The 16,977-nt window shown below is 51.8% G+C and overlaps 1 protein-coding gene across 1 annotated transcript in view; it reads left to right on the top strand.

The window, feature by feature from the left end:
• Positions 1–15,433, top strand: part of TNIP3 (TNFAIP3 interacting protein 3) — a 38,470-nt gene extending 23,037 nt beyond the window's left edge. The window contains exons 8-12 of the mRNA XM_045202777.2: positions 493–612; positions 1,834–1,959; positions 3,134–3,184; positions 4,021–4,119; positions 12,804–15,433. Coding sequence (XP_045058712.2) covers positions 493–612; positions 1,834–1,959; positions 3,134–3,184; positions 4,021–4,119; positions 12,804–12,995 — 588 coding nt within the window. The 3' untranslated portion in view covers positions 12,996–15,433. The remainder of the gene's footprint in view (positions 1–492; positions 613–1,833; positions 1,960–3,133; positions 3,185–4,020; positions 4,120–12,803) is intronic.
• Positions 15,434–16,977: the final 1,544 nt, after the last annotated feature.

The following is a 16,977-nucleotide window of genomic DNA, read 5'->3' as shown; positions in this document are numbered from 1 at the left end:
AGTATCTGCTTCTGAGGAGAGCGGGGTCTCAGACCCTACCCCAATGTTCTGACCAGGCTCTCTGGAGGCAGAGCCCCGGGCCGGGCTTGCCCGCCTCTTCTCCAGGGACCTCTGAGGCTCCCTAAACTCGGATCGTTACTGGTAGAGGATCCACTCGTATTTGACTGAAGCAGAGAAGCTAGGGAAAGACAGAACTAGAGAAAGATATAGCTATGTCATCGTTTCGTGTTGCAGAGGTGGGGGGCTCCACCGGCAAAGCCCCTCGGAATAACAGTGCGGGTTGAATAGCGTGGGCATCATCAGAGAAAAGACAGATTCTGCAAAAAATACACACATGTGAGAAAATGAGAAAGAAGGAAGTCATTCCGTCACAAAAGCAGTGTGAAAAAGACTCTTCCTCGTGGGCACGTTTGGGACGACGGCGACCGTTACAGAGAAATCCCAGTCGCGTTGTAACTCTCAGATCAATAACGGGCTTATGTTGCCACGCAGACTCTTCAGGACGCCTTGAAAATCGAGGGTGCGTTCTTCCCTGAGGACAGTTTGGTGGAGTCTGAGAAGGAGCGCAGCCTCGAGGAGCTGAGAACAGAAATGGAGGTTCTCAAACAGCAGGTGAGCTGCGGGGGGGCGTGGTCACGCGGAGGGCTTGGGGCCGCGGGGCTGTGCACCTGCAGACCTTCAGGGGAGTTTGCCTTTCAGATTGTGTCCAGGGCCTTCCATCCCTGTTTACAAAGCGTTAGTGTAACTGGGTCAGAGAGTGAACCTCAGCTCCCAACCAAAGAAAATAAAAAACCAGAAAAACATACATGTCAGCTTAGCTGGGTGTAGTTTCCTTGCAATTCTGGTGAAGAAAGCCTTAAAAATGAAATATGCATATCTGCATCTAAATCTACATAAAATGTTTCATTTCTTCAAATGTCTACTGCACCTTGTTGTGTTACTGTTGACTTAAAGTTGACGAACCTCAAGTTCAGACGTGTTGCGCTGTTGGTGGTGAGGTTGCCACGGGCACTAGTATTGAAGACAGAATTCTAACTGCCAGGTTCTGATGTAAGTTGTAACTTAACTCGTGGTCCTGGAGTTCCTTTGCTTCGTTTATTCTCACAGGTCCACACACTGGTTGTCAGGCCAGTAGTCGACACTATGCCAATTAAAAACAACGATAATTAAATCCGTTTTTTCTTTGATTTACTTACGTGTCTGGAATATTTGGAGTATCTCAGGAGAGGTGTTCCACTGAAACATGACTATGTTTCTTTTTTAATAAGTTCCCTCCGAAATTCCCAGAGCAGCCCCTGTGAACACCTTTGAACAGTCATGCTTTGCTTTTCCACATACACGAGCCTTTCAGGTCTAGTTTGTGTTCCACGCAGAGTTTACGTGTGGAAACAGCATGTCACTTAACAGCTAGAGGCAGCAAACTGACTTTGAGAACCCCAAGCAGTGTCCCTACATCTGAGCCTTGTGCCGGGGGTGGGAGACTTGTGCTAAAACCGAGACCCTTCGTGCTGGAAGGGGCCATCACAAATAATGGGATACGTAGCAAAATAATGGATGAGGGCAATTTCTTTCAAAATATCCACGTTATTACTTTACTTCTGAATTCAAGAATTGTGCTCACAAAAGACAGGGTTGAGAGCTGCCGTTCCAAACGGAGTGAAAGATAGAATCGTCGTCCTATGTGTTAGGGTGGAGTCCCATCAAAAAGCATGTCCGTGGAAACAGGACAGAAACCCCACCAACTGGACAAGCCCAGTGGTACCTCTTCTGAGATCAGGCAGAGGGCTAACGAGAGAAGGAAGCCAACAGTAATGGCGGGTTAATGTTTCCTAGGTGCAAATATACGAAGAAGACTTCAACAGGGAGCGATCGGACCGGGAAAGACTTAATCAAGAGAAGGAGGAGCTGCAGCAAATTAACCAAACCTGTCAATCCCAGCTGAGCAAGCTGAAGTCGAAGGTACCAGTCAAAACAAAGTAATCTTTGCCAGCACCTGAGTGTTATAGTTTTAGTGTCTGACTTGAGACAAAATTCAAGACTCTTTGGCTTCTGTTAGTTGACATTGGATGTCTTTGAGAGGTTAGCACCTGGGACGATGAAGCCATTTTCAAACAATCTTGTAAGGAATTGAAAACAACTGGAGATTTCTTTTAACTCAAGTACACTTAGGAGCTACCCAAGCGAGTGGACTCCCAAGTCTTTTATGAAGTCTATTCCTTTGATCTCTTCACATAATATTTCTCTTGGCAGAATGGGAGTTGACCTTTGCTAGCACTCCAACTCAAGTCCGAAACTCCCAGTGAAGTTTTGCTAAATTCTTGTCATTTTCTTTGAAGGGCTGTGTTGGAATGTCCCTGCCTTCCAAAAACATACCTATTTCTAAATGTCATTAATATATCTAGTGAAACCAGATTAAAGGTGACTGGAGCACTCTCAAAGAAGCCAGATAACGCCAGCCAGCCTCTCGGGGTGGGATATATGAAGCGTGCGCACACTAAGACTAAGTCTAGTAGAATGTATTAAAAGTAGTCTCCGGAAGTTACCATGATGCGTAAACAGGGATATGAATGAGAAAAACGTCGCTACCACAATCTCGGCTTAAGAAAATGAAATGAACTACAGAACATTTGATTTGCAGCATCAGGCAGCGCTTTTCAACAGATAGGAAGGGGGAGGGGTACGCCGTGGCGTTTGTGGAATGTGCCACCGTGGAAACCCTTGAGTGCACGGCTGGCTAATTCCAGTTACATTCGATAAGTAATAGGAGCTGTTTCTGTACCCATATTTGATCTGTATGTCTGTCTAGTCCTACACGTATATCTAAATATAGCGAAATACAGCCACCTGAAACTGAGACTTATCTTAGCCCCAAACAAACTGGAATAACAATTTAAAACTACCCAACTCTCCAAACTTCCTCTGGGAGTTTCAGGAGAGCCAATACATGTCTGCAGAGCCCCAAACTCGACCGTTTTCCCTGGCATCCCTGCCATCAGCGGTTACCCCGCCCCCGCCCCCCCCCCCCCCCCAAAAGCCTCTGAGCAGGTCCCTGAGAGAGAGCGGGGTCAAGAGTAGCTTCAGAAGTGACCATCTGGATTCTTTCTGATAACAAATGCCTTTGTTTTGTCCGTAGTTAAAAGCTTGCCAGATGGAGAAAGAAAAACTAGAAAAGCAATTAAAACAGGTACGTGGCCCCTCCCCCAAATTCACCAGCCTCTGGCCGGGCGTCCCTTGCACCTGTGTCCCCAGGGCAGCAGTTCTCAGGTCCTGACTAAAGGCTCGTGCAAGCTGCGTACAGGCGGCCTGGTGCCGCCACGCTGCCCGTGGCACTTGGTGGCAGTGGGCAGATGTGCTCGGGACTGTCAGCCCCAACACTCAGGAGAAACACACGCTCCGCAGGGCATGTGACCAGAAGCAGGGGCTTGGTGTGCGTTCACACGGAGGGAGATTTCCTGCTAGACCCACTCCCACCTGGGAAAAACATTTCCTTGGGATTCCTCCCGGTTGTTCACACCATTCACAGAGAACTGCAACAGATACATTGGCCTCTTTGGAGAGAACAGTGTGCCTTCTCGGGCACGGACACCTTCTGTCCCACTGGTCTGTCACGACCCTAACAGTGGCCACCTACAATCTCTGGATGTTTGTGAGGCTGCACGGGTCTCCCTCCAGCTGCAATGTAGGGCCACCGATTCTATTCAGTGGCCGCTTCTTCCTGAGTGAGGGCCCTCGGTGGGGACGGTCAGAAACACCAAGCTAACTCTACAGAACTTTTCAGTCTTTCTCATTTATTCAAAATTAGAAAATAATTTTAGTTTCTCCAGAAGTAAATCTGGACTGTGAGCTCATCTGTGTCAGCCCAGGGTCCGTAGCGACATGCCTACTATTTCAAGTTAGGATGATGCCAGAAGTAGGCTGAGCCTTGAGGCTGACACCGAACCACGTGGGTGTGTAAGGTGAATGTCAGCGCGAGTCCACGGGGCACCCACTCCCAGTGAACGAGGGCCTTCTTCTCCCCAGGTGTATTTGCCCACCTGTCGCTGCGGCTTCGGCGTCCACCTGTGGGACCCCTGCACACCTGCCGGGCCCGAGGATGCACAGGATCTAGAGAGGCACCCGGTAAGTAAGAACCTGCACGTCAGCCAACGAGTGTTCTATTTTGGAAAAATTGTGTCTGTCTCTGGGGTTGTGGCACAGAGAGAGTCTCTATAGTGTCTCGGCCCCTAATCCGCAGAGTGGCAGGGTCCATGTTTACTGTCATTCCCGTGGGGATGCTGGGTTCACAGGACACACAGCTGTCACCGTTAATGGCAAGGTATCAAACTGAGCTCTGATTCCTTGAACACACATAAAACATTTTCTATGGGTCATTTTTAATGACATACCTGACTCTACCCAGAGGAATAAAGCAAAATCCATCCGAGAGATGCCTTTTCCCGTGCAAACTTACACAGGACTGCTATGGATATTGCTACATCTGGGAAAAATAGTGTTTGACACTTTCCAATTGAAAGGATATTCTTAAAGGATCCAAGAAAAAGTGACCCACTTCAGTTGCCCTCCACAGCCGTGTCTACCCAGGCAAAATGGCACGAACCGTGGGGCAATTATTTGTGAGTGCAATGGACTTGGACAGCCAGCCTGAGTGAGTCGGCCCCAAGCTGCCTTCCTTCCTTCTGAGCAGTGGTCTCTCCCCCCTCCCCTGCCACGACCCCCCATTCTGCCTGCAGAGACAGAGTCTCGATACAGGGAGAAAAAAACAGCACGTTTTTCTGTGTTTTGCATTTGGTCAGACAACTCCCCTCCTCCTTTGTACTTATTAACTGTGCTTCTAATTATGTAAAGAACCTGAGATTTTCACTGGATTTTCCTAGCAGAGCACCTACCTACACAGGGCATGACCCTCCTGGCCCCCTACTTTTGTACTTGAATGTGACTCAAGCCCTTCTCCCAAGGAAGGACAAGAGACTGTGGGTGGCATGCGGGGAGGTCGGGACTTAACGAGCATCTTCCTTGACCCTGGACTTGACGCAGCGCCCGCTGAGAGTCGGGTCTCGTTGCCGCAGAACTGCCGCCTCCCCCTGCTCTCCTGCTCCCAGTTCTGTTTTCTTCACCGGCTCGCTCGCGTGCAGTGCTCTCGGAAACATTTCTGGGCGTCTCCAACAGCCATGATTCCTTAAACACCTTTTACAGAGCGTAGAAGTAAATTAATATTGTGGGACACACAAAGAGACAGAAATTTACTTAGAAGTTAGTCTCTAAGGGTTGGAGAATTAGAAAAACATTCTTGGGAGAGTTTAACTGTAAAACTGTGTCCTGCAAGTTTATGTAGGAGTAAAAATGACAGTTTTCTTCAAAGCTTCATTTATGTGAAGAAGGCCAGAATTCACTAACCCTAAGAGCTCGTCAAGCTTTCCCTGTCAATCACAAAAGCTAAGGCCATCAGATCCTGTGAGATTGTCACCAATTGGAGGCCTGTATTTGAAAAAAGATTCCAAGCCGTGTATAATGGCTGACATTTTCAAGCAGCATTTAAAGCAACAAGATCTCAGTAAAACAGTCGGTGTTACCAAACCCCCCAGAATTAATTTTAAACGAATTCGTCATGCTCATTTCTAAGCCTGAGGTAAAGCGCATGCAGCAGTGTTTGTAAAATGACAGTATATTCCCCTTCTTTCGGCAACTCTCCTGGAACATAAAACTCACTCGCTTACCCTAGGTGTTATCTGAGACATCTAAAAATAAACGAGGAGATAAAAACCAGAGGTGATCTCATTTCCTCTGTCAGCTCGCGGTGCACAAGGAGCCGGAGCCTCGGAGTCTGCGGGGGAGAGTGGGGTCAGGCTGTCCTAACTGCCTATTCCAGTGTCCTGCCAGCTCGGCAAATGCTCCCTATTGGCTCGTTGTCAGAGCAAGTCTCCCCAGCCCTAACTGAGCAAGAGAAGGAAAGGGCTGCAAAGGCCTGCCTTGCGGAGAAGTGGGGGGCCGGGTGAGCACATGGAGCAGAAAGACCGAGCAGCCTCGTGGGCAGGTAAAGCCGAGGCTGCCCTTTTCCGAGGGGTTAAGTGCAAACATACTGGTCTTGGTACCGTCTCTGAAGTTCAGGCCTGTCGCTCCTGACTCGTGCCATCCCATTTGTTCCAAGTTGTCCATTTGTCTCCTGTTTGGCATCTGGCTGTTCTCCGCCGGCGTGAACCTCGGGGAAAGCCCCAAGAGAAAAGTGCAGGTTGCCCCCTCGTCTCCCGGCCGCTCTGGTCTAACCCACCTGAGCGCGTCAGAGACTGGCCCTGCAGGGACAGGTACAAAGGGGCAGCTCGTCCTGCTCCAGCCACGTCCCCACCTCACGGCTCAGATTTTTGCCTCGATCCACCAGAAAACACTAAACTTGTCATTGTTTTTCCTGGTCTTCTCGTTGCCTGCTGTGTGAGGGTTTTCTTTCTTTTCTTTTCTCTTCTCTTTTTTCTTTTTTCTTCCTTCTTTCAAAAGAGTATTTGCTGATCGTAAATGGCTTTGCTTTTATTCACGGGCTACAGTGAGCTTTACAAAAGTGTCTATGCTCCGGCAGATATCCAAAACACATCTGTTCTGAAAAGAAGACCACGTGCCCCACCCCCACAAGCAGGACGGGCCGGCCTCCCACGGGTGGGCCTAGGAGGGGTCGGGAGATGGTCGAAGTGCTGGGGAGGCAAGAGAGGGGCGAGGGTGCTGGCCGGTCGGGTAGGAAGGACTTTGGTAGGCTGCGTAAAGAGAGCCGCAGAGCCTCCTTGTACTTGCGTGTGCCCTGCTCTCTTTGAGGTCTGTGTGGCTGTAATCATGCTCGTTCTTCCGCACAGCCAGCCTGTGGGCGGAGTGCTCCCGACCCGCTTCCGCCAGGTGTGCGGCACGAGGCCAATGGTACGACCTCAGCTGGACTGAGCGCTCTCTCGTGTGGACATTCTAACGGAATCTGGGGGGGCGTTTGCTCAGCACACAACCTCTCATGCTTGGGGACGACCTCCTCGAAGGTCGCGCTGCCCGCACCGCTCCACCGGGACAGGGCTCCTCAGGAAAGAGGAAAGCGGGGGTGTCCGTGCCGGCTCCCGTTCTCCCCCCGGCCTCCGAGGCAGCGTTCCCTCTGCGGCCCGGATGGAGGCGAAGCAGCGCTGCCTTAGCACAGCAGTGGCAGGGCTCTGTGACTCCCCTCCAAAGGCAGATGCGCACCCACTCTGCCGGGCGGGATTCGCCGGGCAGCTGTCTTCTGCGTCGCTGGCAGGCAGACAGAGGAACCTGAAGGCTCAGAACTTGTTCCCTCGCCACTGAATGTCAGGCTCCCGTTCAGGCCAGGGCGGCCCCAACACCCCCTCCAAGCGTGCTCGAAGAGCGAAAGCGTTAGCTGGAAAGTGCTCACGGCTTTTCACCTGACTTTCCTTTGTGTACCGTTCCTTCCTTCCTTCCAGAATCTGCTCTCACGAGGCTGCCCGAGAGTGGGCTGCGTCCACCGGGCTGTAAGCATAATCCCCCTTCTCGCCTCAGACAGAGTCAAAAGTCAGCAGTGTGCACATTTAAAATCTCCTGTGACACACACCAGTGACCCTACGTTGCTAATTTCCAGAGCTGTGAATCTGTGTAGAAAAGCTGAAGATGAGCCGCATTCCAAGCTCAGGCCATCCTTGAAACTTGACCTCATTTTTCAGACCACAGGACTCTAGTTCTCAGTACAGGCGTCCGGTGTGGGCGAGGTCGGGAGGCAGGGGCGCCCCGTGCAGTCTGACAGGCTGTGAAGCCCACACGTCCAAGTGCTGTTGGCCGTGGTCTGTTCGCGCAGGGAGCCCGACGGCGGTCACAGGGCCGCTGGGCGTGGCACAGCCTTGGGAGGGGCAGAGGCCAGGGCGTAGGGCAGCGGTACAGAGAACGAAGACAAAACGTGACAAAACTCTAGAGTCAGGTGTCCAGGTGCTTGGAGACCTACAGGCTTCCCTTCCCCTTCGCTTCCTACTACAACGAGAACCGCTGGTTTCCACGAGGCGCTTAGCTTCCGGCCGCCACGGAGAGCTTTGATTAGAAAGGCCCGCTGTTAGCCTTAATGACCGCTGCGGGTGCCTGCGTTCTTGAAATCCGTTGCAGCTTCATCGCTGAGTTGTCGCCCAAGTATAGTTTTCCATCTTACACGGGTCTGGAATGAATATTAAAGATGTTTTCTTCCTGGGTGGAAGTTTACTCACTAGAAGACACAGTTACTCAGGAGAGAGTTCAGTGATATCGGAAGGCCTTCTATAAATCACTGTTGGATTCTTCCTGGACCAATGTTACAGAAGCTAACCGTTATATAAAATAGAAATGGACTGAGATGGTCACCAGAACCTAAACAAAATTTGCAGAAACAGAATTTTGTAGTTAGCATGAGACCTACGGCTCTTCGTCATCGTGGGAAGAAGTTGAATGCGTTTTGTGATGCCCGAACATGCTGTGTGAGTGGCTACAGGTGTAAAACTAAGATAAAGGATAATCCTCTATTTTGTACTAACCTAAGTATTTCTAAGACTTTGTGTTAATCTTCACAGCAATGCTATCTAGTAGGTCTTATGATTACACCATTTTGCAGATGAGAAAACCGAGGCTTGGAGAACTTAAGTCGCATGCCAAAGTCCCAGTTAGTAACACTTGGCCCTGGGACTAAATTCCCGGTGTGGGGACCCCCAAACCTGTGCCCCGCCTCACATCCTGTTGGGCCCTTGCAAACCTCCCCATCATCCTGTTGAACTTTCTACAACACCGGGTACCAGAGTGAGGATGGGGCTTCCAGCTGGATGGTTATGTGACCGGTGCCCAGCTCTCAGTCCCCTTTTCTTTCCACGGACACTCAGCGTACACGGTCTGTGCTGCGCACTGGCGTGGGGAACGGTGCAGGTGAAAGCCGCCATCCGACGTGAGCCTCAGTGCGTGGAAAACACAGTAGGAACTAACTGGGCCTGTGGGGCCCTGCCGGGAACCAACCGGGAGGCTTTGCTGCTGTTGGAAACAGGTCCTTTCCCGCCCGACACAGCTCTGCAGCTGGCACAGGGCTGGCCCTGGCTGGGGGACACCGTAGACAGGCACTCCTCCCTCACACACATACCAGCGTGGAGTGCGGCCGCCCCTTTTGGTACTTCCTAAGCCGCTGCTCTTTTGAGCTCCAGCCAGGTCGTAAGAACTGGTGGACGCTCTGCGGTCCCCTCACCACAGGCCTCTCTGTGCTGTCATTTCATTTCAGTGCTTTTGGTTCATCTCCGGGCTTTTGGTTCATTTAGTTGGAAATGTCCTTTTGATTTGGAGCTGCAACCCAACTTCTCAGTTTCTTAAAAATAATCGTGTGGTGTTGATTGTTAGGCAAATGTGGGTTTGGCATTCTGTTATTATACGGATATTGTTGTTCAAATAGCGCTCATTGTTTGATTGTAGGGCTAATATATTTATAGCCCCACTATTCAAGAATATACTGCTAGTCGGGATGCCCTCCCTGTACTTGGGGTACAAATAACCAAACTCAAGCAACAGAAGGAAAAAGTGAGTGGACAAGTTAGATTGTCTCTGATACTCTAGAAACAAAAATTATTTCTTAAAATGCCTGTAAGTTTTGTTCATATAAGGACTTCAGATACTTTACTTATATTTAAATGAAGACAACCCCTTCAGAACTGTGAATATTTAAATTAGTATTAATTAGTGTCTGTGCTTTACAGGTTGTCTCAGGTCTCAGTTTTTCTTGATTTCCTGTGACTGCTAACAAATCTGTTTTTCTGACCCCAACATACGAAGCACATTATATTTTTATCCCAGCACCTTCCCTTTGTAATTGTCGCTCTTTATGACAGTTCAGCCTGAAACGGTGGCCCTGAGGCCTCTGCATTAAGTGTCTGTGCGAAGCCCAGCAGCCTGTGACTGTGCGAAGGTCAGGGTGAACGGTGGTGAAGCTTCTCTGACCTCGCCAGGCCCTCCCCTGCCCTCCCGGGGCTGGGGCTGCTCGCTGGGCGTGAAGGGATGAGCCAGGCTTGGGAACGGAGTCAGTGTGTTTCCTCCCGTTGGACACACTCAGCAGGAAGGCCGCGGTAGCACCGAGAAGGCTCAGAGCCCAGCCAGCTCCGTGCCAGGACACGCCGGCGCAGGCGGACTGAGCCGAGGCGTCTCCTGTCCCTCCCACTTGCCCTGGGAGGGGCCTGACTGCGGAAGTGAGGGCGGCCCAGCTAGTGCATCCCAACTGCATCCGTGTACCTCTCACCAGTCCACAAGCAGTGCCGTGCCCAGGCCTGGGGGAGGGGATGCCACGAGGCTCGGAAGCAGGGCCTTGGTCACCTGGGCAGAGGATTCCGGGGTCTGTGGGTGAAACAGGACGTTATTCTAGAGGAAGGCAGGCTCACACCGTGAGACGAGGTGCGGCCGACGGAGGGTCTAGCCGCGCCGGGGGCCAGGTCAGTGGGTGCTGAGTGCCACACCTTTGGGGCACACCTTTGGGGCCACGCATGTCCCGCTTTGCTGTCAGTGTCTGCGGCTATTTCCGAGTGCTTTGGGGACACACTGGAAACCAACTCTTCTTTCAAAAATTAACAATTTAGACACAGGTTTTCAAGGCACAGGGGACTCATTTGCCGTCCGCTCTGCGCAACGCTGACGTGTGGCGCTTTCACACGCTGAAGCCCCCAGATGGGCAGGGGTCACAGCTTCTGGGAAGAAACATGATTTGACAAAGAACGTTTCAGTCTCGCTCCATCTGTTCTCAGAGTGGATGTGAAATGACGTCCACGCTTCCAGAACCGTTGCAGCGCAGGAGGGTAGGTGTGGCCTGAAGGTGTGTTGTTGCGTCTGGGTTCTGCCCCCACCGCCTGCCCGGCGCTCTGCACCTTCGTTTCTCCTGGCGCAGAGCCGCACTTGGTCGGAGAGCTGCAGCTCCAGGCTCGGGCGGGGCGCCGGGGGAGGCGCGGCGTGCGGGCTCGTGCACTGGGGCGCGAGCCCCCAGGATGGTTTCTCCGCTAGCAATAGATCAAAGCCCAGCCGTTCCGATTGGCCTCTGCCGACGTCTAGTAACAGCTGATTATGTAACTCTGGCTGACTTCACTTCCCAGGGCTCCAGGACTGCAGACTGGGGGTTTGCTTAAACAACATTCCTTCCCAGCTCCAGAGGCTCCAAGTCCAAAATTGAGTGCTGGCATGGCCATGCCGCCTCCATAGGCTGGAGGGGAGGACCCGTCCTTCCTTCTTCCCAACTCTAGCCGCTCCTTGGGGAACCCCTTGCGTGGCCATCTTGCCTCTGCATCTGGGTCCACACCGGCCTGTCCTGAGAAGGACACCGGTTGCACCACCTTAGTCTCACCCAGCAGAACCTCCCATGAACCCGATTACGTCTAAAAAGTCCCTGCTTCTAAGTGAGGTTGCATGCACGGTCAGTGGGGTTTGGACTCCAGCGTACCTGGTAGGAGCACACAGTTCAACCCATTATACGAACTAAATGCCAGAAACTACTTTGCAGATCCCATGCCAGCAAAGCCTTATATCAACTCCGAGAAATGAGTGTGGCTGTGGCCCTGGTGTACAGTGTGGAAACTGAGGCACAGACGGTAACGTAGCTGGTCCGCAGGGCTAGTTAGTTGTTGGCCGGACCAGAGACGAGCCAGCCAGTCCGAGCCCAAGTCCGCTCTGTGAGCACCAAGCGGCGTGGACTCTCTTCAGTCCGCGCTACACCCGAAGTAAAGTGTAACAGCGTCATAGCCTGCGTGTGTTCTGTCCAGATGAATTCTAATAGCCCTGAAGACCATTCTTCTCCGCTCTGCCTTCCCCTCCAGGAGCGGAGGCCCCACCTTTGCTTTTGTTTGGGTTTCCACTCTGCCCGGGATGATCCCGGAGCCCACCGTCTCTGCACCGAAAGCGCGGGGACAGTGGCCCTGGCCTCTGTACCCAATTCACAAGAGCACTCCCCAAACCAGGAAGGAGTTCATTTTTCTTAGCGCTGTAAGATACCTAGTGTGTCGTTGATGGATTAAATCTGAACGTCAGATGACTGACCTCCGGGGGTTACGCTTCTGGGTCCCGGCTGATGTTCCCAGCACCTGATGTACCTTTGCACCGTACTGGCCACACGTCTGCCTGGGAAAGTCACTCACTACACTCCCGTTACTATCAGATGCCTGGCAGGCTTGTCTCTGAAAGACCAGCGCAGGGCAGCAAGGGGGGCACATTCACGCAGTCTGGGCTGTCGTCACGAAGGAGGAGCACACCTTATTTCTTGGCGTTGCTGTGATTCTGTTCCTGTTCCCACCAGTGGGCCTCCTTGAATGTGTCTTCCTGTGGTATCCGCTGTGGCGTCTTATCGGGGCGCTACTGAAACGTACCACATTCTTCGCCCCGGTCTTGCCGATGCCCGTGGTCTCAGGGCAGGCGCACCAGGAGAGCTGAGATCCCTTCCAGGGCTGTGACGGTCTTGTGCCTGGTGCCCTGTTTTAGAAGTAGTTTCTTTGGCGAGTTATGTCTCTGCGGGTTGAACACTGCCCCTAATGGCCACTCATGTAACTTCGCTGTCGTAAGCAAATGCCTGAGCCGCCCAGATGCCAGCCTGGATGGGGCACTCCTCCTTGGTGCGACCACACGGGACCTCACCACACAGCGAGCGCATGCCAGTGCTTCAGACAAGAACGGCGCCCTTCCCGCCTCGGGGGCCTGGACGCACACCTGCAGGCAGCTCGTGAGCAAAGTGTTCCTCTTTCACCAGCCCAGAAGTTCACGCTCACCCTAAGCCCGGAGAAGAGGGGTGAGTCTCTTCGTTTTAATCTGAAAATTTTCTGCTTCTTTTTTTGTAGATTTCTCCTCCGAAAAGAAAGTCACCCAGTAAGCTGTGTGCGCAAGCAGAAGGGTGCGGGGGCACAGGGAGTGCCAGGCCAGGCCCCCACTCTTCTGGTCCCTGTGGCTCGTGTCGTCTGCCCGGCTGCCTGCCGTCTGCCCCACCACCGTGTTCTGTTCCCTTCAACGTGGATGGAGGAAAAGGCTTGTGACAGCTGAGACCCGGATGGAGTCTGTGGGGCCAGGATTCTGTGACCCACAACATGGCCAGTCGTGTCCTAGAGATGAGACTGGCAGGCGGATGACACGCCGCTCCCTGGGACCCCTGAGCACATGGCTGGTGGATTTATGGGGGCGGCTCCACGGTTTCAGCAAGTCCCCTTGGGGAGCAGCCACACTGCCTGTTGACTTCTGCATCCCTTCCCCGGGGGACCGGTCGCTGCAGCTGTACGTGATTCCCTTGCTCCCCAGTTCTCACAGGGGCTCAGGTCTTTGGCCGGTTGGACTCGATGCTCTGTGCGTCTCTGCGGGTCAGTGACCCTGTAAGCAGGACTGAGGAGGTGTGTATCCTCCTTACACTGCATGGGTGGTCCCACACGAACAAAGGCAGAGACTTGAAACTATTCCCGGCACAGCTGGGTGCCTACTTCATTTTCGGGCGGAACGGATGACGAAAGGCGCGGTCCCAACCCGGTGGTCCTGCTCAGCGGTTTGCGCACCTACGCACAGAAGCTGTTCCGAGGTCTGGGGATTTGCAGTTAAATCTGTGATGTTTTGTTTTTTCCCCCCCTATGGATTTGAGTAGTTACGAATAAAGAGCATTACCCTGACTTCTCAAACCAATTAAAATGAAAAACAAATGTATCCAAGTTTTATTGCAATGAAATTCCACAGCGGTATGACAGATGTGTGAGGGTTGGCCAGTTGTGAAGTTCACCCATTTAATAAGGACGCTGCTGGGACCACACGGAGATTCTCTGTGAGGAGTGTGACACCCGCGGGTGCCGGGGCTACAAGAAGCACCTGAAAAAACCAGGGCCATCAGCCGAAGCCGCAGGCGTGTATAACAACCCAGAGACGCAGAGACGGCCTGGCGTCACCACCCAGAAAGTGCGCTGCTTTATTCCAAGTCAAACTTTTAATTTTCGGTTTCTGGAAGCACCTGAAGTGCGGTGTGAAAGGAGGGGGAAGAGCCTTCGAAAGTCAAATCCTTTGCGCCCCAGTATCCCGCTCCTGGCACGAGACTTCAGGGGGGATTGGCCTCCCCTCACAGGGACCCCCTAAAGCTCTGTTTTTGCTGCTGCCTGTTGAAGACACGGGTCATTCTGGGGCAGCACTTCAGTATCAGTGAGTCCGAACAGCAACGGAATTTAGCAAGTCAGTGACCCTGAAACATTTTGGCATTTTTTTAAAATCCCCATTTTCTCAGATTAGTGAAAAAGTCTTAGGAAGATCAACGCCCAGCGGTGGGTTAGGGTTCCACCCGCGGTGCCCCTGCATGGAGAAGCACCTCTCAGTGGGCTCGCGGTGAACGGCGATTTCACAGTCCTGTTTCTATTACTGAAGTCACCCTATTCCTAGTTAGCAAGTGGCCAAACACTGGCAAGGTGCGCGCTGGCTCAAGCCAGGGGAGGAGAGCCGATTCAGGTGGGACCCGATTTAATCTGAACCCCCAGTGGCTGAGAAGAGGGCCCCTAGCCCAGAGCATCTCTCCGTCTCTAGAAGAGAGACACGGGCACTTCCTCACAGTCCCCTGGTGAGGAAAGGGCAGAGCCAGGGCTCAGCTCCCACCCCCACCCCCCAGTTCTGTGCGGGCTCTGGGTCTGCTTCCTGGAAGGCCCCGGCTCTCCCTGTTTTGGGGTGTCGCTCGGGTTTTCAGCAGGTTGCCTTACAGGAGCATACTCCTCAGGAGAAATGTTACGAGAAAAGACTATGTCTTGGAGAGAATTTGTGAGTTACCCCCGAGCTAGAGAAGGTTACCAGGTGGGAAGGGAATGTGAACGCCGAATGTCCCAGTGCAGATGTGGTCGGGTCTGAATGGGTGCTTGCATGGATCGACACTTTCTTTCCAGTGTAGCTCGGTCACTAACAGCAGCGAGTCTGAAAGGTTCAATGCAACCATCTTTATTTAAATGCCCACTTATTTTCCAAAATGCCTAAGCAGCAGTGGTTTGGGTTGAATCCGCATTTGGAGGGAGGGCAGGGTCACTTAGGGTTATAGTTGTGAGTATGTGAAACACAGAGTTTATTCCTGTACCATTATTTATTAATTACAGTATCCGTTTCCACACGAACAACTATAAACTCCCTTTGTCCCCACCTGTATAGTCAGACCCATTACAATCAGATGAATTCAGTTCAAAGGTTACACTTGCCAGTCTTACAGAAGCGTACCTTGAACTGTTGTGCGGAATATTTTACTATATTTTAAAGGGAAAAACACCATCATAAACCCACAAGCCTCCATGTGAAGTTTCTCCTGAATCTGACAAAGCCCCTTAAGAAAATACTTTAAGGAAGTAACCTTGGGAAAAGTTCCCACGAAAGAGAACCACCACAGCCCACGCCTCATTTCCTTATTACTCTTTCTGAAGCGCTTTCTCAACTAAGGCTGATAATTTACATTTTAATAGGCTGTTAATAAATAAGTCATAGGAAACAGAATTCCTTCGTGTGAGAACTCTGCCCAGCGGGTTCTGTGAAAACCGGTGGGATGTGGGTGCGTCTCTCCAGCCAAGCTCAGCTCTAGCGTCATGGACTTCAGGACACTGGGCGGCAGAGCGCCTCCCCACGGGGAAATGGAGGGAAAACTCCCGGTGGCGCCACAGTTTTCTGTGGCTCAGCACGTTTCTGCACAACCAGTCCGTTCCAAACGTGTCCTAACTCTCCTCTCCATCAGTTGCCTACTCGGGATGCCACTGTTTGTTAGCGCCATTTGTAAGAAATGACTTGTGTGTGATAAAGATGTCCTGTGTGTGCAGTGACCGGCGATGCACGAGAAACAGAGGCATTTCCTAGTCGTCCTGTTGCTAAGGAAACTGCTGTACTAACAGCCACGGGAGGGTGTGCTGAAGCCAGGGAGATGCACACCCTTCAATTTCCAGACTAGCCCTTAGTCTTTTAGTGCCTATAGGAGGGTCAGCCTCCTTGCTTAAACCACAGGAATCAGTCAAAATTTGGCAATTTAAACGGAGCAAAATGTTACAAGAGTCAGGTGTTCTAGCAACATGTTTTGGTTTCTTTTTTTTTCCTGAGAATCAGCAAAACCTGGCATCATTTTTCCCCAGTGGAAAACTACCCTTTATTTTGGTATCCTTCCTCGTTCGCCAGGGTTCTGATAATACGACATAAATCCGTGTTTCCCATGAAACATTAAAGGTTAATCTGAGCACATAGACTAATTATTTACAAATTTTACAAAGTTAAAGTGGCTTTCTTCAATAGAAGGAAGTGGAGGGTTCAAATTAAATTAGGTCTCTCTCCCTTAAACTGGGGTTTCTCCCATTCCATTAGCGTGCGCTCAGCGCTCAGCGTCTGGCTCTAGGGTGTGTTTTGCCCGTGCATGTGGCTACGTGGGGATGGAGTCATTTTGCAAAGAGGGAAGGGCCTCTCCATGACAGCAAGGAGGCAAAGCCGAGGGGTTGCCTCCTCAGCGACAGGGCAGTGGTACCCTGCGGGTGGGGAGCCGGGTTTGATTCTTTGTTGTGGTGATGTGTCCGCACACTGGTTTCAGCTCCCCCTTCCCCCAGCCGCACACTCTGATTTCCCTGTGCGCCATCGTTCGGGTTTCAAAGTGGTCTGTCTTTTGTGAGGCCACACCCACGTCCCCTGGCTTTCTCGGAGAACGAAGCAGAAGGCAAAGGCACGTGTCAGGCAGGAGTCTGGAGAGCTGCGAGTCAAGCAGTAAATAGACTCATGGGCAGTCTTACATCGAAGCTGAGCTGAAGGCGCTGACCTACGTTTGAGTGTTCCTCGCCATCCGGGGAGATGTAGTTCAGAAGGCCGATGGTGTCAGAAACCCGACGCTGGCGATTTGGTTGTTGTCTGACATAATACAGTTAATGGCGTGTTTCCAACCACTCTTCCAGGCAGAACTGAATTTAAATCCTTTTAGCAGCAGGAGACTGATCCCCAGGCTCGAAAACACATTTGTGGTCCACAGGCAGCTGAGAACGCGTGAAGGTTTCTCACGAG

Source organism: Desmodus rotundus, chromosome 9, assembly GCF_022682495.2.
Source record: "Desmodus rotundus isolate HL8 chromosome 9, HLdesRot8A.1, whole genome shotgun sequence".
In the NCBI taxonomy this organism is placed as follows: Eukaryota; Metazoa; Chordata; class Mammalia; order Chiroptera; family Phyllostomidae; genus Desmodus; species Desmodus rotundus.
This window is presented reverse-complemented; position numbering and strand designations above follow the sequence as displayed.